General features: G+C 44.5%; 1 protein-coding gene across 1 annotated transcript; it reads right to left on the bottom strand.

Moving 5' to 3' along the window:
* Positions 1-2,456: 2,456 nt before the first annotated feature.
* Positions 2,457-4,757, bottom strand: LOC123093140 (cytochrome b561 and DOMON domain-containing protein At4g12980). Its single transcript, XM_044515052.1, has 2 exons — positions 3,974-4,757; positions 2,457-3,207 (listed from the first exon to the last, which is right to left on the bottom strand). Exons 1-2 carry the CDS (start codon positions 4,577-4,579, stop codon positions 2,662-2,664), a joined length of 1,152 nt encoding a protein of 383 aa, XP_044370987.1. The 5' UTR covers positions 4,580-4,757; the 3' UTR covers positions 2,457-2,661.
* Between the last annotated feature and the right edge of the window lie 16,454 nt (positions 4,758-21,211).

Below are 21,211 nucleotides of genomic sequence, written 5' to 3'. Positions count from 1 at the left end.
TTAGAGGTCTCTCGCGCGACTGCTGGGCTTTTCTTCATCGTGGCTGCGGGCGACTGCTCGATTACATGGCGACCGATTCTTCTTCCACCAGGCCATACGTTCCTCATACGTTGTCCCATCCCTTATGTTGAGGAATTTTCTAGATATTGTCGCGCTATCAATCGATATGGATATATGGTTAGCATGTTTCATCTACTGTTTTCATACAGGACCCTCCAAGGGCCTGCGCGGGCTGTTTCTAAGTAGTGACATATCTACGGAGCATCATGCTCGCATACTCCCTTTGCCATGCACTCTACTTCCTCCGTTTTTAAATGTAAGTCTTTATAGAAATTTCACTATGAATTACATACGGAGCAAAATAATTGAATCTACATTCAAAATGTATTTATATACATCCGTATGTGGTTTATAGTACAATCTCTACAAAGACTTATATTTAGGAACAGAGGGAGTAGAATGCAAGGGCAGTTTACCATTGGCATGCTCAACTTGGAAAAAACGATTATATGTCTGCCTCGCGCGGAACAGCAGAAGGTTACATCACAAATAGTACTGCACGTTTTTTTTAAGTTGCGGGAAAAAAAAAGTATTACACGTTAGTGTTTGTCAACGGGTGAAGTCTATTTTAAACCTTGAATTCATACGGCTCGTCCAAATTAAACCCTAACTTTTCAATTCCTAAAATTGGTACCCTGTACTCACTGATCCCGGTCAATTTTAACCTGAAACCTGTTTGGCGCAATATGAAAGAGATGATCCCGACCGGGCTTAATCTGTACTCTCACTTACAACACTGGCCCGCATGTCATTTCCGGTCTCCAGTCTCCATCTTATCCCCAATTCCCCTCCTCTCTCTCTCCTAAGATGGTGGAGCGGGCGGCCGCATAACGGCGGAGGCGTTGGTCGGCAGCGAACTTGTTGAGGCAGACGAAGCAGTTGAACAGCCGCCCCCTTTGTGTTGGAGCCGGACAGCTCGCTGTACGCGAACGCCTGCAGCAGCCCGTCGATGGTCGCGCCCAGGCCTGCTGTCGTCCCGTGGAACAACCGTTGCAGCTCTCGTGGTGTGATGAGGACGACGAAACTTCTCCTAGCCGGACGCAACGTAGTACAAAGCTAGCACTAACTCCGGCTGCCTTGTTCCTTGATTCCTAGTGGCACGATCTCCTTTTGTCAATCCACCGGGACGTGCACTAGGTTGCTACTTGCCCTAGTTAGTCAACGGACCCAAGACACGCATCAGCGCCGGGTTATGCCATGTTTAACTCCAACAGAAAGGAGGGGCTGGCGGTGGAGCACCCCTGAATTGTCCATGGCCTAGCGCATGGTGAGGCATGGCTGTGCGGATGTCGAGGGAGGCTGGCGGGAGGCGTTCCCTTGCCGTCGCACACTCACGAGGACAGGCACCACACCCTGCTCCCCGTTGCCGTGGACACCGGCTGGCTGGGCTTGAGCACGAGTTGCGATTCCTACAGACAGAGACGAAGAGAATAAGCAGAAGATGAATATGAGAGGTGGACCCATGTACTCAGTGAGAGAAGAGAATAATCCTGGCCGCGATCATTATTTTCCTAACACACCAAACTGGCATATAACCGAATCCAGGGTTAAAATAGACCGGGATCGATAAGTATAGGGTACAGATTTCAGGGATCGAAATGTTAGTGTTTGATCCCGACCAGCCGTATGAATTCAAGGTTTAAAATAGACTTCACTCGTTTGTCAACGTAGCATATAGTCTTCCACCTGGCACATCGACTTACTGAAAAACTAATCTCACCTTCATTTTCATGCGGCCTTATTACGGCCTTTCAAACGTCTCAGTTATCCCACCTCATCAGCAATTTGTTTCACGAGATCTTTTGAACAAACGGTCAGATTGGGTCGAGTACGTCTTAAACCGTCGTTTTCGCGATCCCTACACTCTCCGTGCAGCCCAGGCCCTATGAGGTTATGAAGCTGTCAAACTCGAAGACAAGACAAGAAGAGGGGGTCCTGGGTAAAAGGCACGAATTTAACCTCGGGGCGAAACTATTTCACAAAGTAAACTGTTTTTGAAAGTATTTCACCCAATTGACCCTTAATGTGCAGCGCCTGACAACAAGGCGCTGCAAGTAGAGTGCAATGTCTGGCTGTCAGACTCTGCACAAAAGGGTCAGCGGAGTGAAATACTTTTGAAAATAGTTTAATTCATGAAATACTTTTAAAAACAATTTAATTTATGAAATACTATCGCTTTGAGGTCAAATTTGTTAATTTTGTGAGGGTCCTGATTTTTCGTTGCGCTATGGGCGATGAGCTGATGGCGTTGTCGCCCCTCTAGAAGACCCCTGTTTTCCCGTCTGACCGATGCATGCATGGATGGTTGAAGTCGACGTTGGCCGAAAGTCCAATTGGGTTATCACGTCCGCGATCAAAACACGGCATCAACGACGAAGCAATGACGGGGCCATATGTAAATCGAAACCATACATACATACACTATGCATACAAATGAAAGTAATCATACATCAGCTCGAAGAAAGAATGTATACAATGCCAGCAAAGAAGTCGGAAAAGAAGAAGAAGAAAAAGATCTACTAGAGAAAAAGTAAGATAAAAACATGGAATCTCTCAAACACAACATATCGCAGCATCAAAACTGCACGCCGATCCCGACGATCATAGCTGCACGCCGGTCCCGTTGGCGCCGCCGTAGGCCTGGTTGCGCTTGCGGCGGCGCAGGACGATGGCCCAGGTGATGGCCTCAAGGACGAGCGCGACGCCGGCGAGCGTGGCGAGGATGACGATGTAGCTCGTCTTCCAGCCCGTGACCGGCTTGAGGATGTTGAGGCCCTTGAAGATGTTGACGGCGGCGAGGACGATGACGGAGTAGCCGACGGAGTGGTGGTAGGCGTTCCAGTAGACCCGGTACTTGTTCTTCTTGTCGGGCCTGAGGAAGAGCGCGAACACCTGGAGTGTGGCCAGGCAGAAGATGGCGATGCCGATGTTGCGGTGGGTGGTGTAGGTGAGGCCCTTGGACTCGCTGCCCAGCTTCAGGCCCAGGCCCCAGCCGGCGACGCCCAGCACGTAGCCGGAGATCTGGCAGGTGATGTGGAGGTAGAACCACGCCGGGTCTGCCGCCTCGAACACGCGGAGGTAGCGCGCGATCATGGCGCCGAGTGGGATCAAGATGCCCCATCCGACGGCGTTGAGCACTCCGTGGAGCTGTTTGTGGATGAATCACATGGTTAGAAAGAAATTAATAATGAGACTGTGACCAAATTCAATCAAGAAGAGGAACATTGGTCAAAAAATAGTACACGTAGTGAATTACTCTTCTACTTGCAATGTTTTATGATCAAATGATCAAGTGCGTCCATGATTGAACAGCTCTAGGCGGCTAACTTTTTGCGTCATAATATTAATATATTACGTAGTACTACTAGTTAATCAAGTTGGGGTGGTGAAAATTCAGAGGTTTGGTGCAGGTGCAGCTCCCCCAGCTAGCAAGCTACTTGTTGCTTCTCAGAGTTGAGTTTGACCATCGTTCCTCAAGGAACGCTTGAGCAAAAGGGGAGGTTTATCGCCATCACTATCAGTGGATCAGATCGCTGAACCCATCAAATCAAGTCGTATTATTGAAATCCTAGGCCTTCTTTACATGTCACGTCCAAATTATATGAACTGACCAGCTCTCGATCATTATCTTCAACTATACTGAACTTTTATGGTCTGAAATACTAATTAGTTGATCATAAACAATGTCGCCATCCGATTGATGGCTTATGATAACTTACCTAACATGTAAACAATTCGACAGCGAATCGAGCATTGAGCCGTTGAAGAAAACCAAGAGCATATATACTGCTAGAATTTGTCTTTGTTTACTAGATAGAGTTGTTTGATTAAACTACCAATCAAGCTGTAGACAGAGAGACAGGGCGGCAGCCGGCGGCGGCAGGGCAGGTGGAGGAGAAGAGAGAAAACTTACGTTACGGCGGTGCAGCCTGGAGTTGGAGCCGCCGGTGCTGGTGCCGGAGAGGAAGTCGAGTCTCTGGACGGACTGGACGTTCGGCCCCGATATGGAGTGCTGTGAGACGCGGCCGCCGGAGACCGGCCCGGCCTGCCACACCGTGTTCTGCGACGTGGTGTTGCCCGGCAGCGCCACCGTGGCGTAGATGGTGTAGGCGCCGCCGGCGTACTCGGCGCTGGCCGGGACGGGCACGTCGAAGGAGAGGGCGGTGTTGTCGAGGGTGGGGGTCGTGTTCCTGAGGATGGTGGTGAGCACGGACACGGCGCCGCTGGTCTGCGAGGCGATGAACACGTTGCTGCCGGCCATGCCGCCGCCGCTGGGGTTGATGCCCCAGCCGACCCAGCCGTCGGCGCCGGACGGCGCCCGGAAGGCGATGTCGGCCGTGCCGTTCACGGCGTGGTACGTCCAGTGGAGGCTGGCGCCGAGCACGGGCAGCTGGTTGCACTTGAGGAACGTCCGGCCCCCAGTGAAGGTCGCGGAGAGGCAGCTCTGCGCCGTCGCGCCCGCCGCGAAGAGGAGCACCAGGAGAGGGAGCCACGCCGTGGAGTGGCCTGGTCGCGCCATGGCAGCGATAGAGGTCAGAGCACGCGGCAGAGCACGTATGTTTTGCTTCCGGCGGGTTCTGGTTGGAGGTGCGAAATGGAGAGCGGGAGGCGGAGGAGGTGGTGGAGCAGAGGGAGCTGGTGGTGGTGAGAGGAGGAGGCGGGGGGAGGAGGTATATGTACCGGCCGGCGACGAGAGGGCGCGGTTGTTGGGGAGGCTGCCGTGCGGGTGGAAACTTCCATGCCGGGACGCGGGACTGGTGTTTTTTTCAGCGGACAGAGTCTTCTTGGCTGCTGAACGATAAACCTTCTCTCGTCTAAAAAAAGGCGCTGAATAACCGAGGCTGTATGCCCGCTGCAAAGTGCAAACTGTTTTATTTTTGTTTTCTGAGAGTTGAGAAAGAGAGCGGAAAGGCATATTCGGCAGCGTGAGCTTGCGAAGGCACCCACTGTTCCAGCACAAAAGGAAATGCCTGTACGAAAGAATAGATGCTGTGCAAAGGGATTCATTCCGTTCCAGTACGGTTTTTCGGACAATTTCTTCCTTTCTTGATGTTATCATTTCGGTCGTCTTGGGGTGGACCCTCGAACTGCAGGCAACCGTCTGGACTGCGCGGTCGGAATGTTTAGCCGTTCAACATGGTCGTGTATCAGTCCGTCGAGCGGTTCAGGCACATTTTTCTCACAAACCTGAGACAAACTGAGGGACTGTGTGGGAGTCCGGATAGCAGACATGTAGGACTCCAACACCCCGGCCACCTAAAAACCCACCAAAACCTCTCCCGGGCCCTGCACCTCCATCATTTTATTTTCTCTCCTTTTGTTTTTCTCTCTTGCCTTCCCCCTCCACCATCCCGGCCGCCCCGCCACACCCCTGCCGAAACTCAAAGAGACCGTCACCTCCAACGGTACACCTGGGCTCCACGCCGCTTCTCCTCAACCGTCGTTTCACACCTCTTCTCCTACCGCCACACAGGTACCATCCACTCCTACGATACTCACCATGCCCGACAACTATTTGGAGAATGCCCGTGCTAAAAATTTATGACCCTCTTTGAAGCAATGGATTTGAATATGGAGTACATATACAAGCACAAACGGCACCCGCGAAGGCAAAAAAGGATGGTAGGGGAACAACATGAAGTGGAACCGTTCATGTCCACATTCGTGTTTAACAATATGTGTGAGCTCATATCTAGTGGGGTTAGGACTCACAAGGGCTTCAACGAGGTGCACTTGAACACCGTTGCGAAGCACGTGTTCGAATTATGTGGGCAGGAGGTGAACTCCACCCAGGTCTACAACCACCTCGGGAAGTGAAGAGCTAGATGGATTCAAGTGTCTAAGCTCAGAGACTTTAGCGGCACCTCATGGAATCAGACCACTTGGATGGTGAACTTGCAGTGGTAGGATTACACCCTTTTTTGGATGCGGTGGTAGGATGACACCATAGTAGGGCTAGGTTGAACTTGATATGCCATATGATCATGCATACTTACTATTGCTCTTCTGCTCCATTGCTTGTTCCTTGAACAGTTACTCTTTTGCAATGCTAGGACAAATGGTATGTGGTGTTCTTACAGTTCATGGGAAGCATGCAATGAACAAGTGTCAGGTTTCAGGAATAGCTGCCACAGAGGTTTTTAGACTAGGCAGGTGGTAGAGGATGCTTACTCCAATGATATGCTCAAACAGGCGTGCGCCAGTGTTGAAGTTGGCAAGGTGGGTCGTCAGTTTGCGCTGAAGAACTTCATCATCATCATCCAGTTCGTCGCGATTGCAATGTTGTGGCGTTGAAGTGCTCGATGTCATGTGTAAGGTGTAGCAGGTAAGCTCACCACATAGGGTACAAGGTTAACACACCTCCCAACCTGCGTGCAACCAAACATCGTGTAGTTGAATGAGTCGAGCCAGTGTAGGACATGAAACACCATGCCAAAACCGACCCCCTAATGCAGGCAACCAAAGGAGGTGCGGATGTTGGTTTTTTGTTTCCTCAACCAGGCCCAACTCAACAACACATGCAATGGAGGGAAAATGGAAGCGGGGAACCAAACACGTCGGAAGCAATTGCATCAAAAGATCTTTGGATTTGCCACGCTTTCTTTGGCATGCCCGGGTATCACAGTGACATCAATGTGCTGCAGCGATCATCATCGTTTGCTAGGCTGATTGAAGGAAAAGCTCCTTCTTGCCACTATACTGTCAATGAGGGCAATGAGTACAATATAGCCTACTATCTAGTTGACGAAATCTATCATCCACCGGCTACCTTTGTCAACACCATCTCTAATCCAATTGGCCAGGAAAAAAAATCAAACTTTGCTAAAAAAACAAAAAGCAGCTAGAAAGGATGTTGAGAGAGCATTTGAAGTTCTGCAGACATGTTTTGCAGTTGTTTGTGGACCTACTAAACAACGAGATCCAGAGACCTTGTGGAAGGTGATGACCTGCATGTGCACAACGTGATCATGGATGATGAGGTGAGGATGTTGCCGTAGGTCTTGAATTTGAGAACATTAGTGATCCTATCGAACTTTCATAAATCCGGTCATACTTGAAGAGTTTGTTCAAATACATTAACAAATTCAACATCGAGCAACTCACGGGCAATTGAAGAAAGTTCGGATTGAGCATCTGTTAGCGGTTAAAGAAGATAACAATGTTAGAGTGTAGTGTTTAAACTTTTAAAAGTTAGAACTACGATTGCATTTGAATCTACACTATATATGTGGCTATTTGAGCGTGCGGATTTTAAAAAAGTTTGGACCGGATTATATGCAAATAGCTTTGGATGGCCAGCTTTCGCATCCATGTCCGCGGACTGGTCCCTTGGTCCGTGGACGGATGGAGTGTCCGTTTTGCGGCTTAGTGTTGGAGATGCCCTTAGGGGATTAATTAACATTTTGAAAGGAAGATATCAGTGCTAATAATCTGCGTCATCGATGGCCGTGCACGCGTGCCCTGTGTGCGCCGTCGCGCTGGAGCATGTTGGGCATAAAGGGTTCGCCTGACAGAGCGCGACAAGGCGCATGGCCTCAACTTTTTCCACGTTCAGTGGGCTGTGGCCTAGTCGCCTGCGGCCGAGTTGCCAGGAGTGGTTGAAGATTATTTGAGGATTAGGTAGCACACGCAGCAAGTTCAAGGCTGCGCAGCCTGGGTCAACCTTCCTTCCGTCGCCGTCCCGCGATCCTTTTCCTATGCCACAGGCAATACCAACATGTGTTCTTTCCAATAGTTTATCCTGTTCTGCTCTGGGCACGCCCGTCGAGTCGACGACGGGTTCGTGTCCCATGCCCACGCAGAACGCGCACTCGGCACACGACGCCGCCGGAGACAGCCACGAGGCTTCCCACTTTTCACCTGTCTGTCATCTTCCTGCTAAAATATTGCAGGGTTTTCACTGCGTTTTTTCGGGTGCCGTATGGAGGCCTACCACGCGTTTGTGACCGGCTTCCAGAACTCAGGGGCACTCGCGAGTGACTCGTTCAACTCGTCCAATGTTAACCGCAGAGACCAGTACGTCCATCGTCTTAGTGAGACTGGCGAGCTTTCCATTTTATTTTTGCAGTGGATCTGGTGAGAGATGTTGTGTGCATGCCTGACATTTCCGCGCGCATTATGTCGGCTTGTACCGTATTACATATCTACTATGCTTTGACTGCGCACGCGTACCGTCGGTATTATTAGCGGACCGTATGTATGCATGCATGCATGTACGTATGGTTGAACCAGACATAGACAGTGACATCTGAAGCTGCACTGCAGCTTGCTTTGGTTGTGCGGTGAAGAGGGTGTTTGTTTCCAGGGATTTATTGGTTTAGGGACTTAAAAAAGTCCCTATAAGTCCCATCCAAACCAAACACAAGGGACTTATTGGGACTTATTGTGGTGATTTGGGACTTATCAAATAAGACTCTCAGGGAGGAGCTTATTGGGACTTTTCCATCGATCCCCCCGCCCCGCACCTTCCCCGCATCGCTTCGCTCCTTCCCCGCCCCGCACCTTCCCCGCATCACCCCTCTGCTCCAATCGCCGCCGCCGCCCCCAGTACCCAGAACCGCCGCCGCCCCCAGTACCCAGAGCCGCCGCCGCCATGGCCGACGACGAGGACGACCGGATCCCCTTCTTGTCTCCGTTCCACACGCATCATCAGGCATCGCAGGGCTCATCCGCCGGGGGAAATCTCGGGAGGGGAATGGGATTCTTGGATCTCAACCACAACGTCGACGACTTCCCGAAGATGGGCTCGTACCAGCAACTCCTCTTCGACCAGTCCGCCGGCCATGGTCTTCCTCCTCCTGGAGCTGCTTGTGGGAGGCCCGTGTCTCAGGGCGGAGGAGGCCGAGCACGGTCTCTGAACTTCGGTTATGTGAACAAGTGTTTTATCAACTTATAAGTCCCTGTAAACAAACAGGCAGGGACTCGGGATTTATAAGTCGATGTAAACAAACAGCCAGGGACTTATGACTTATAAGTTGAGACTTAAAAAAATCCTAGGACTTATGAAACAAACAGGGCCGAAGGCACAGTGGGTGGGTGGTTGACCCGGTCGCACCTTTGACTGGTCAGGATAACTCTGGGAAGTGGGGACTCGTTTGCATGGAGGAGTACTCCCTGTTGCATGGACGTAGTACGTCGACCGTGTGTTGGTTCCTGAATCTGACTGCATGTACTTGCTGAGGCTGACTCATTTGAGGGTTCAGACCACAGGGAGAGCCAACCAAGGAAGGAACCGCCGCGGCGACCGCAAACCTGGAGCCTTTCGCCGGGAAAGTCGCCTTGGTTTATAATTGCTGGATTTTAGTACACTTGTGCATGTATATATTTTTCGAATGCAATGAATTTTCGCACTTGGCCAGGATTTACACTCGCGCGCTGCAAATTGGTTGCAAGAAAAAACTTACGGTGCTCCACGAACTGAAAGTACATCCATACCATTCTTGTTCGGAACGAAGTACGACCGCCTGTGCTTCAGTTCAAGAATGTTCAGAAAGCAGTACGCTTGTACTACTACGTACTTCAGTTCACGCATGAGCAAACCCACTTTGAGTTAAGCAAAGCCAGCAGTACGATCAATGGCGGTCATTTTCACCATAATTGAGCCCTTTTTAACACTATAATTAACTCGGATCGGTCTTTTTCTCCGCGTGATGCAACCACAACACTCAAGAGCAAGTGTCAGGCTGTCAACCGCACCAGGTAAAAGTTCTCCAAAGCCTCTACGTCTACGTATCACGCCACGCTTTTGCGCAGGAGATATCCTTCTCCGATGTTCATGTGGCCATCTTTAGTCTTTACCGCCGTTGCACGCAATTGAATTACTCGGCAGACGTCCGTTTCCACCTGCCCTTATTAACTTGCGAGTACTACCCAATGAAACTCGACGGAGAAAAATGAAGGCATTGTGACAACCTGCTCGCCTCATCTCTCGGTCAAATCAGAAATCCTACTATATATTCTGGCTGTAAATATCTGTGAATTTGATAAGCCAACAGTCTATTCCAGCAGCCCTGTGAAAACTCCATGCAGGCAAACTGCCAACGATATGTTCAACTATGGAAGAAAACTGGAAAATTTGAGGGATGAGACAAAACTTGAATGGTTGGTGGCCGTATGCACAATCCCTTTGAAGATATGATATCATACTGGTAACTTGGAAAGTAGTACAGTCCCGAAAGAACAAATGCGCTGAGATGTATATCTACATAAGGAGAACATCCATGCGTTCTGTTAATCAAATAGTGCTAGGGATATAGGCTGTATGCAGCAAGATCCTCCACATAACAAAGCATGTGTCTACTTGAAGGACCAGGCTTTCAGCAGGACTAATTCTTGAGATGGCGCACGCCGTGTTCACTGATGACCTCAACTTGCCACAGCGGTAAACAATATTAGTGAGGGTGGCCGGCTGATTCTACGTTAAGATTATGTTAGTATGTAGATATTTCAGACAGTTCAGACAAGCATTCCAATACTTCTGTCTCAGCCTGACTAGGCAGCACTGCAGCAGTGGACAAACGAAGGTGCGAAGTAGGAACACATAAATATCAGCAAACCATATAAAATTGTTTTATGTACTAAGGACCAGTTGATAAGTGCACGTGCTTTCTTCAACAACGGCACAAACGAACAGATACATGTGATGCAAGAACTGATACATTTTTTTTAACGAAAAAAGCACTTAGGTCTAGTATTAAGGGCATGGCCAATGCGTCGCCCCAACCAAGTGCCCCGCAGGCCAGCTAGGTTCGGGTGTTAGGGATGGCTGCCTCGCAGAGTACTAGTGTAGCCTGCAAAAGAGGCGGGTGCTTCCTGGGAAAAAGCTAGGGAAAAGGAAAAAGGTGGGCACTAGCAGCAGGACATTGTTTATCTTCTGGTAGATGCGTATATGAACGAGGAAGGGAAAGTAGAATAGATGGGAAAAGTAAGAGAGAGGAAGAAACATGGGACCCTAGTAGCTGATGCTTCTGTTGGGTGAGAGTTGCATCAAAGGATGGCTTCACGCATACGAGCCTACATGAAGGGCATGAGACCACCATCTAGTGATGCTTCCGTTGTTCATGCCCTAACCAAACTAGCAGAATAAACACTTCTTCAAATAAAAGTTACATTGAAGTACATGGGCTCAATTGCCTTCGTCCTCCCGAACGGGCTGATGTTTTGCTGGCGCATGTTGCTCCGCTGCCGGAGCCGGTCTGTCATTGTTGAACGCAAATAGGAAGTCATCTAAGCTACGGTCTTGCCAGATCAACGTCCTATCACCGCTAGAACTATGATAGATCCAAGAGTCAAACCTACATATTATATCTCACAGGCCTCATGCGGAGGCTGCACCGACATGACGGAGATGAAGCCGGAGGACCGAACTGCAAAGGGAAGTCGTCGATGTCGCAGCGCCAACAAAGCATGTGGACCATAATCTCACCGGTTCGAACTACCGCCGGGAAAATACATCAACGAGATGGGGAGGCTCGAGGAAATAGTACTCGCCGAACAACTGTTGCTGCCATAAAATACTTGTTGAGCACTGCTGCCACCACCGCTTGAAGGGCTGAAGCGACGGACAATGGGAACCTACCTAAAGACCCCAAATCAGGGAAATGAACATATCCTTCTGGTAGACCGTGGCGTCCCCGCATTCCCACACCGACGGAGCCAGTAAAGGGGGAGGGGCGGTGACATACCAACGGAATAGAGATGGGGGTGGGGAGTGCCCAGAGGTGTTGGTAGAAAAAAAGTACGTGATGTAACATAAATAATGTTGTATCTCATATGATCGACAAACATTATTTACGACTAGGAGAGTTGCCATGCTTGAAGGGTGTCACTAGCCCCTAATTGTTAGTAGTCCATTATTATGTTGTTGACCTATTGAGGACGCAACTGTTCTACACTCCAGCTCAGGTGAGCTCAAGTGCACAGTAAAATCAAAAAAAAAAAAGGAAAACAACATAAAAAATTCTGCATTTTTTATTGTGTGAAACATTGACAAAATGTATGTTGGCTTGCAAAATTTCATCACCATACAACATTCGTGGATCATCGTTTTTTTGCCAGGGAGAACGAGCAGACATCGAACGATTAATTTATATTTCTCGTTATCGTGGAATTCGTCATCAAGATGGATCGCCCTTACGCGGTCAAGGAACTCGCTACAACTAACTGCTGAAAAACGCAAAATTAGCGCTAAGAAGCAACCCTAGTTTAAGTACTAGCGTCCCACCCCAACGTTCTTGTACTTCAAAATACTCTCCCCCGCTTGCTGCTCGCCTCAGCCAGACGTGGCTTATGTAGTGGTCGGCATTCCTACGTGCTCCGACTCTTTTTTATTTTTTATATGGCTATGTTCTATTTGTAGGAGTAAAATAAGGATTAGGCTATGGAGAGATGGCTGGATTTTTTTGTCATATGGTGATGAAATTTTGTCAATGTTTCACACAAAAAAATTTCTGATTTTTTTGATTTTTTTGCAAGCCCTATAAATTGGTTGATGAGATTGCAGATTTGAGCCCTATAAACCGGAAAGGAGGGAGTGTAGTTTTAAGATTGTGAGCCCTCAGAGGAACAATCAAGTATCGAGCACCAAATAAATCTGGACAATTGTACACATTCCTGGAAATACTCTATAGTTTAAGAAATATGTACAAAATAAAAATCAAAGTTTACTCATGAAAAAATGAAATCCGTTCAATAAACAAATGTAAATTATAGATAGTGAATCATAATTTTTTGCAAGTATCACTAAAAACATATGCATTTTTACATTAAAATTCATAACAACAAGAAATAGTTTATATAAACATGAACTTATGATGGTATATAATTTCTTTAGCATTTGTCATCAACTATGGAAATTTTATTTCTAGTATTCATAGCAATAATGCTACAATCAGTTTACCCCATAAAAAATTTATATTGCCACCACCTCCATAATTTATAAATACATTATTACCAAATTATTTCCAAGTAATGTTCTCTTGTATTTTTCTATGACCCAAATTGTTTCCACCATATTAGATTTCCACCTTTTAATCCACCATATAAATATATTTTATAAACCTAATGGGATGAGTTGCATAACATTCGTTGGTTTGTAACACTTTTGCTGATATAACTAAGTTAATCTTTAAGCACCCGTCATAAAAGTTATAAGTCACTTGTTTTTATCTGACTTCATATTTTTATTGTCCATTTGTAACATCTTCGTAGAGAACTTTTGGCGATTCCACTACACCCCATGTGAGGATATGCACACTATTAAAAGGTCACACTCTTACACTTAAGGAAGAACCGACTTAATTCAATGGTACAAAATTGGCTAACTATTTTAACTTTTACATATTCATGACCATATCTAGCACACTCGTGTACTTACTGGATCCTCATTTGCTATGTAGATTGGCTAAATGAAAGGAGGGGGCACCTATTATGAATACAACACCGATATTCGTAGATTATGACAAGTTCGACCTTGGATTATTTATGATCAGAAATATCTACTCGATTGAATTCTCTTGCAAAAAATCTAAGCCTAGATGTCTAGCTCTAGATATTTCTTTGTTGCCATGAAACATGGCAACCGGATATTCTAAAGCTTCTCAAACATGCATTGCACATTTCTCAACTGTTAAAGAAATAGCAAACCAAAAAGTAAATGAATGTGATGCATGCGCTAAGATAACATGTTAGTAATTTCAAGAAAAATGGTACTATATATTTTTTGCATGCCCAATCTATTTATACTTTCACATATATTTTCTCTGTACACATGTAAGATGTTTTGACAGTTTACATTAAACTGCCAAAACGGTCTTCAATTTGTGAACAGGGGGAGTAATTATTAACTGCAGGCATACTTATGTGTCTCATATTCTGGAATTGAGCAAGGACCTGATACTTTTTATGTTATATCGCGAACATTATCCATGACTAAGATTTTTTTTCATTTTTTTGCCTGAAGGTTGAAGAAGGCCCCTAGCCCTAATGATTGACTTGGACCGGCAGGTAAGCTTGGTAGTTAGTCTCCGAACAAGTAGTTTGTTCCATGTCTATATCCTGTCAACCTTCTGACCAAAAATCCAGCAGCTGATTTTTTAAACCCTAAATAAACTGCAGCGATCGAACTCTGGCATGACGAAGCAAGCGCTTTCATTCATTGCCCCTAGTCGCCCGAGGCCATGTTCCTATTTTAAATTGCTGGGCCGTGAACAAACATGCCGAGTGTTGCTTTCGGTTTCAGACATGAACTGCATTTTTCTATCAGTTGTATATATATTTTGTTGCTTGCTCGTGGCTGCTTGACTGCTTCCTTTTCGCTTCGTCCTTAGGAGCAGTTGGTTTACCTACTCCTAACGAACCTTAACTAAGCCAAGAATTTTCTGCAGACTCGGGCTCCAGAAACGCCTGATAATTATTTTTTTGATGTCGAACTCAAAATATTAAAGAAGTCGAGCAACGTAGTTCTGATTTGGAAGGCAAGTTATGTGACCTTCTCGAAGGATTTTTGGTCTTTCGACACCTGTAGCCCCTACAGGGGTGCTGTGCATGATGACTTTATCTGTCATATCACGGCCACGTTTTTCTCCATCATGGCTGTATTTGATCTAGGTCATCTAGCATCGCCGCAAAAGATCTCCTGCTGCCGTGTGCCCGGCACGTAGTCGACGGTGCTTCACACAAGCGACCACGCCAGCTCCTTTTTTTTCAACACCGGCCAGGGGTATTCTGCTGTAAGTGGCGGCAAAATGACGCATGAGACGGAGAAGTTAATTTGCCTTTGCCACACGGTCATCAATTGCCTTCGGCGGTAAGACACGAACCTTGCATCATCATGCTTTGATTCACACGTGCATGAACCAGAGCGCCAAGTTTAATTTACAGGTGCTGGAAACATATCCTATCGCCCCCCTTGCTGCATTTTTCTAATGCTTAAGCTTGGATGATGCTTCGATCCAGGCTGCTAGCCGATATATGTTAAGGGTTGGATCTTCGTCAGTGGGGATAGGATAAAGGTGGCGGCTGCTCGCGTTGCCGCACGCGGTATGATGCTTCAATCACCCGACCAGGCATCGTTCGATGGTTAATTTTTATGTTTTGATCCTTTTTCGAAACTTGATCAAGATCTAATCCTGTCTTGTAAATTTTTTGGGATCCGACCCTTTTTGTACCATCAGTGTCCATGGCGGTAGGTATAACATCCTATCGTCAAAGTCCCTGACGGTAGGGTTGCACATCCTATCAATTTTTTTTTTTCAAGTTTGAAACACAATGCATGCTCGCACTTGCTGTCGGGCACCTTGGCGGTAGGGTTATAAAGACTACCGCCAACTTGTTTGACGGTAGGGGTGTTTCCTACCGCAATGGTCCCTGGCGGTAGGCTGTTAAACCCTACGCCATGGACCCTGGCGGAAGTAAAAGAGTCAGATCCCGAAATTTTTACAAACCGGATCAAATCATGATTAACTTTCAGAAAAGGGTCAAAATATGATAATTTGCCTCGTTCGATCTGGCCCCCTGCCGTGCACGATTGTGCGGGTGGTGCGCGGGGACCCCTATTTCATGCTTTGGGCGGCGCCGCACAGCAAATTCGCACCCCTCGCGCGCGCATTAGGGGCGCCCCAGTTTTTTGGGCTTCAATATATATTTTGAATTTCTAAAAATATTCACTAATTTGAAACATGTTCAGGACATAAAAAACAGTTCATGAATTTTAATTTTTTTACTACTTTGAAAAATGTTCTGAATTTCAAAATTGTTCATGATTTGAAAAACTGTTTATAAATTTAAGAAATGTCCATTTCTTTTAAAAAAATGCTCATCTTCTAAAAACAATGCCCCCGAATATGAAAACTTTGTTCCCAATTGTCAAAAAAATGATTCAAAAAATTCCAAAACGTTCATGTTTTAAAAAATGTTCTCAAAATTCAAAAATTGTACTAATTACATAAAAAAGTAAAAACTTTTGAAATTCAGAAAATGTACCGGATTTGAATTTTTGTTCATGTATTTAAAAAAAATTCACGCTTACAATTTTTTTTGGGATTTTTCAAAATTGTTCTCTGTTTCAAAATTTGTTCTTAAAATTTCAAAAATGTCCATGCTTTAAAAAATTGTTCGCGCTTCGAAATTTGTTCGCAAGATTAAAAAATGTCCATGCTTTAGAAAATTGTTCACAAATTCCAAAACCTTCATGTTTTCAATTTTTTTTTCGGAAATTCAAAATTTGTTCGTGTGCAAAAGTTGTTCGTGTTTCTAAATGTTGTTTTGGAATTTTAAAAATGTTCCTGTTTTTGAAAAAATGTTCATGTTCAGTTTTTTGGGTAGTTTAAAAAATGTTCCTTTTTAAAAAATGTTCACTTCTCCAAAATTCATTTGTGTGTTTAAAAATTTCTGAATTTTCTCAAAATTGTTAACAAATTTGAAAAATGTTCCCGTTTGATAAAGCATTCATGTTTTGTTTTAGAAAAAAATGTTTTGCATACGAATTTTTTAAAACATTCGGATCGGTGTTTAAGTTCTTTAGGTGTTGTGCTGGACTGTAATCAAGGGAGGTCACTATCTCATCCGGTTAGAGTCACATGCTCTCAAGCAGTCGGTCTTGGGTTCTATCCACGGCTGCGCAACCTTTTTTTATTCCAGCGCCCTGCAGGAGCGTGTCTTGCAGGCCCAACTATGCCTCGCTTTTAGCGAGGTTTACGGCAGCCTCGCCTACAGGGAGCCGGTGCTAGACATGCGCACTAGGAATGTGGGTTAGCCATCTAGACGTCATTCTAACATCGTGCTGATTTTTTTCTTCCTTTTTTATATTTTCATTTTAAATGAATATATTTCAAAAAATTAAATTTATTTATAAAAACCATGAAATTGAAAAATGTTAACACAGTATAAACTAATTTTGAGGGCAACTAAAAAAGTGTTGATACATTCCCAAATAAATGATTGTGACAATGAAAAATATGTCCACGTTTCGAAAATATGTATGTGATTTTTTTTTAAAATATGCATACAATGTTTAAAAATTGTTTGCATAATGTAAAAATATATTTAGTATATCATTTAAAAAAGTACGTGACGTTTTAAATACATATTGGTTTTTTAATAAAATGTTTGTGACATTTTGTAAAAAAATATAGAACGTAAGAAAATATCTGTGCAGTTTAAAAAAAATATTGCCATAAGAGTTCACCTTCTTTTTCCAAAAAAGTAGACCATTTTGTGGGTGTATAAAAATAATGTAAATTGTGTATGAAAAACTAGACATCAAAGCATGTATTTGAAAAATGTCAAACCAATATAAAAGAAATGTTTGAGCTGTATACAAGAATATACAATATGTATGAAAAAGAATAGACATCAAAACATGCATTTAAAAAAATCATATAAAAAAATGTTTCAGATGTATAAAAAAATGAAATGTGTGTGATAAAAGTAGACAGCAAAACATGCATTTTTAAAAATTTAAAAATAATGTTTCAGATGTATAGAAAAATATACAATGTGTATGAAAAAATAGACATCAAACATGTATTTTTAGAAAAAAGTTAATCATACATTTGAAAAATGTTAAATGTATATAAAAAATGTTCCTGATGTCTATGAAAAATGTATACTGTGTGTGAGAGAGAGGAAAAAATAGACATGTGTTAAAAAAGTCCAAAAAAGGCATGAAAACCAAGAAAGAAACAAATAAAACCAAAGAAAAAAAAGAAAGGAACAATGAAAAATAGAAATAAAAAGAAAAACAAAGTAAAATCAATGCAAAACAAAGGAAATAGTGAAAATCGCAGAAAACCAAAGCAAAACAGTGGAAACAAAGAAACAAAAAAAACAAAGAAATCCAGAAAAACCCAAAAAGTAAATAGGAAAGAGTGAAAACATCAAAATGGTGCTACAATACCGGGTCGACCAAGTACTATAGTGAGAGGAGAAACACTTCAGGGAGGGGAACGTACATCTTGCTATAAGCGAGATATAGCTTCCGTGTGTCACGGGAAGCGGTTTGGATGTTGGGCTCTCAGTTTGAGAAGTCGGAAGTGGATTGTTGATGTGGCATGTTGCTTTCAATTTCTCGGTTAACGAGAACTAGCATACTAGTCTTCACTCTTGTGGTTTTCTCGTCCTCGGTTTCTGCTTTCTTCTTCCGGGTCTTGCTTTTCATGGTTGTCATCTCTGCAACTCACGATTTTCACAAGAGAACCAAATCCAAGTTGGCCAAGATCATGATTTGGGCTGTCATGATAGCACGAGAGAAAGAAGCGATGAATCATCTTTTAAACTCTAACTCCCCAACTCTAGTTGTTGCTTTTCTTTTTGTTACTTCGAAAGTAGCTGCTTTCGTTTCAGCCACGTGAATTCTTGATATTTCTCATCAAATGAATGACACCTCCTTATGGAAATCCTATCTACTTTTAGCATGATTTTGGGGAATCTCTGTGCTATTACTCAAACAAGCATGAAATGTATGCTTGTATATTTGTCCATAGGGCAAATCGGATATGTAATTATTGAAATAACGGTTCGAGACTCAAATGATGGATATGAAAGCATGATAACTACTTAGTGGTGATAGTGTTAACGGGCCAATTCACAACCCATTTGAATTAATACTAAAAAGAAATATAGGCATCACCTGCAATCCACCACAAATGGAGCCATATCCTCCTGAAGTCAATTTTAGTATGGTTTCTACCATCAACCTCTAAAACCATATAAATCACCCCATTGAGTGGGTTTAAAGCTAACATGTCTCATTTTGGATGATTTTGACCATTGTTTGAAACGTTAACTCCCCTCCTTTCCCCCCAAAGCTTTCCCGAGGTTGCATCTCAAGCGAGCCGAGGACTCCTCACCCAAGTGATCACAGTCGAAACACTATAACTTCTTGTGGCTAACAAAAATCAGCAATGTGCACACACAAGCTTCGAGGCCACATGCCAGCGGAGCTAATGACTTCATTACCCAAGTGACCAAACATGTAACTCGACAGCACAAAAGCGCTCTTTGGAGCCGTTACTCCGGCTTCCAGACCAGTCCCGATGGTTGGAAGTTGGAGTGTGACACCATATGAAATAAAATTTCTCCCATGAAGCCCTTAACCAACTCATTAGTTTGTGTCATTGGCTTTCTTTCACAATCACAACTATCCAACATGAAGTAACTTTTGAGAAACTTGCCTTTCTAGTGCGCAACTCAGGTCAATCATAATGTGTTTAAATGATTCTAGGTCGTGACTCTTGTGACTCTTAGTGACAATGGCTCATTTAGATTTTCATAATTTTAATGTGAGTTTGGGCATGTTAGGTTTTACACAACTTCATTGCAGAAGGCTTGGTGGAACGCTGAGATGTGAATTAGGAGCTATAGGTGAGTACCTAACTAAGCCATGTTCCCCATTTCTTCGAATTTTCATATCTTTTTTTGTAAGATAGGCAAAAGAGGTTTTCCAGCTTTAGATCATTAGATCCACAAACTGGCAATAGTACATAGTTCAAATAGGGTAGAAAAATAAGGTAACCCCATATTATAGACCAGGGTTCAATCGAGGAGCAAATGTCTAGTGGAAGATAAAAATAAAGACAATATGTGGCACAAAATTTTAAGATTGATGTCTGCCCATGGCATGGATAAGTCTAATCTTGCTCACCACGACACTCGTCGTCGATCTGTCCATCCTATTTCCCAAAGGCAACCACAACTGAAAGAAAATAGACAATTTAAAGTTGTAGCTAGAGGGGTGACTCGAAATAATATCTTCAATCACAACCTTTCTATGACACATTCAAAGAACCTAATATAAAGCTACAAACTCATTTCAAGCCATTCTAGGATTTTTCCCATGTAAACCCATGAGCAACTCTAGCCCCTGAGAAGAGTGGGGGTACCATTTTCACCCAAATCTCTCCCTAATGCAACTCCAAAGAAATTTGGTCAACGTAGAATTGAATAAGATGTGGCTCGCACCTTTTGGTTCTCTACAAAATGTACACGTACCATCGCCAAGAGGTATTATTGTCAACCAAATGAACTTAGCATGACAGTTCGAAGGGGATGTAATAAGATTAACGTACATGGATTTGACCGTGAAGTAACCCCAAGCTTCCAGGTCCTAGTGCACCTTGTCCTTTCCTCTAAAAGGTGGTCATGGATTAGGTCAGGGTCATCCCAAGAGCTACACTCTCTGGAATTAAGGTTGGACATGAAGGTGATATTAACTTGATTATTTCTTATGGCGTCCTCGACGAGAATGTTCAGCTCCGCGCTCAACACAAAAAGGTTAAGGTACTTAAGGTGTAACGGGGCTTGGTCAACCCATTTTTATCGAACATCATTTTTGTGTCCTCTACGTTACCTACAAAAACTATGGCGCCTACACTAGACACCTCCTTGCGTTGATCCAATTTCTGATTTACAATCCCCTCATCCTTGTCGATAAAAAAAAGGAAGAGCTGGAAAACTATTTAGCTTTTAAGATATGCTATATAGTGCCGGAGCGTTCTAAGAAAGTTTCCAAGCCCATTAGTAAGTACCATTAAGTTTGTTCTTTTGGTGTTGATTACTCCCAACCCATCTTGGGCCTTTGGAGCACATATACCCTCCCAGTGTACTTTTTTCAAGCAACCGGCAGGAGCGCTGCCTTTTCATTAAGAAGAGGAAAATATGTACAGAGTGGCATGTTTAGGGGACATGCTGAGAACCCCAACTCACACGGCATGCAGATTACTCATACAAATATATAAATCTTGGTCTAAATGCTAAATCTCGCTGCACAACTCCTCCGTGGTTAGATGGGACACCTCATTATAAGTCATGCTTATGCTGTTGAAGATGGCTGGTTCCGTTTTTTCCAAACATTCCACATGATGTAGATGGTGAGGCCGGTACGCCGTCTCTTGTTGTCATTGCTAGAGTGCCTTAGGAGATCTTCCCACCAGACATCAATAGAGGGGGAAGTTGCGCCAAGATTCTGGCTCGAGTTTAATCCCTTCCAGGAGAGCACCATGGAATGGACCGCCGCGGTGAAGGGGTGGTCCTTACACAAATGGGTGGTTGTCTCCATAGAGCTCAAGCAGAGCTAGCAGATGGGGTCATGTGGCCAACCTCTCAACGCTAGGGGCGGCGGTGAGGATCCAGTTATGGTGCACTAGCCAAGAAA

The sequence above is a fragment of the Triticum aestivum genome, chromosome 4B (genome assembly GCF_018294505.1).
Source record: "Triticum aestivum cultivar Chinese Spring chromosome 4B, IWGSC CS RefSeq v2.1, whole genome shotgun sequence".
In the NCBI taxonomy this organism is placed as follows: domain Eukaryota; kingdom Viridiplantae; phylum Streptophyta; class Magnoliopsida; order Poales; family Poaceae; genus Triticum; species Triticum aestivum.
This window is presented reverse-complemented; position numbering and strand designations above follow the sequence as displayed.

Excerpts from the sequence above, each read along its gene's own strand:
- LOC123093140 (XM_044515052.1), bottom strand. The coding sequence starts at position 4,579 with ATGGCGCGACCAGGCCACTCCACGGCGTGGCTCCCTCTCCTGGTGCTC. Across the intron at positions 3,208-3,973 it reads CCAGGCTGCACCGCCGTAAC|CTCCACGGAGTGCTCAACGC; the intron begins GTAAGTTTTCTC and ends ATCCACAAACAG.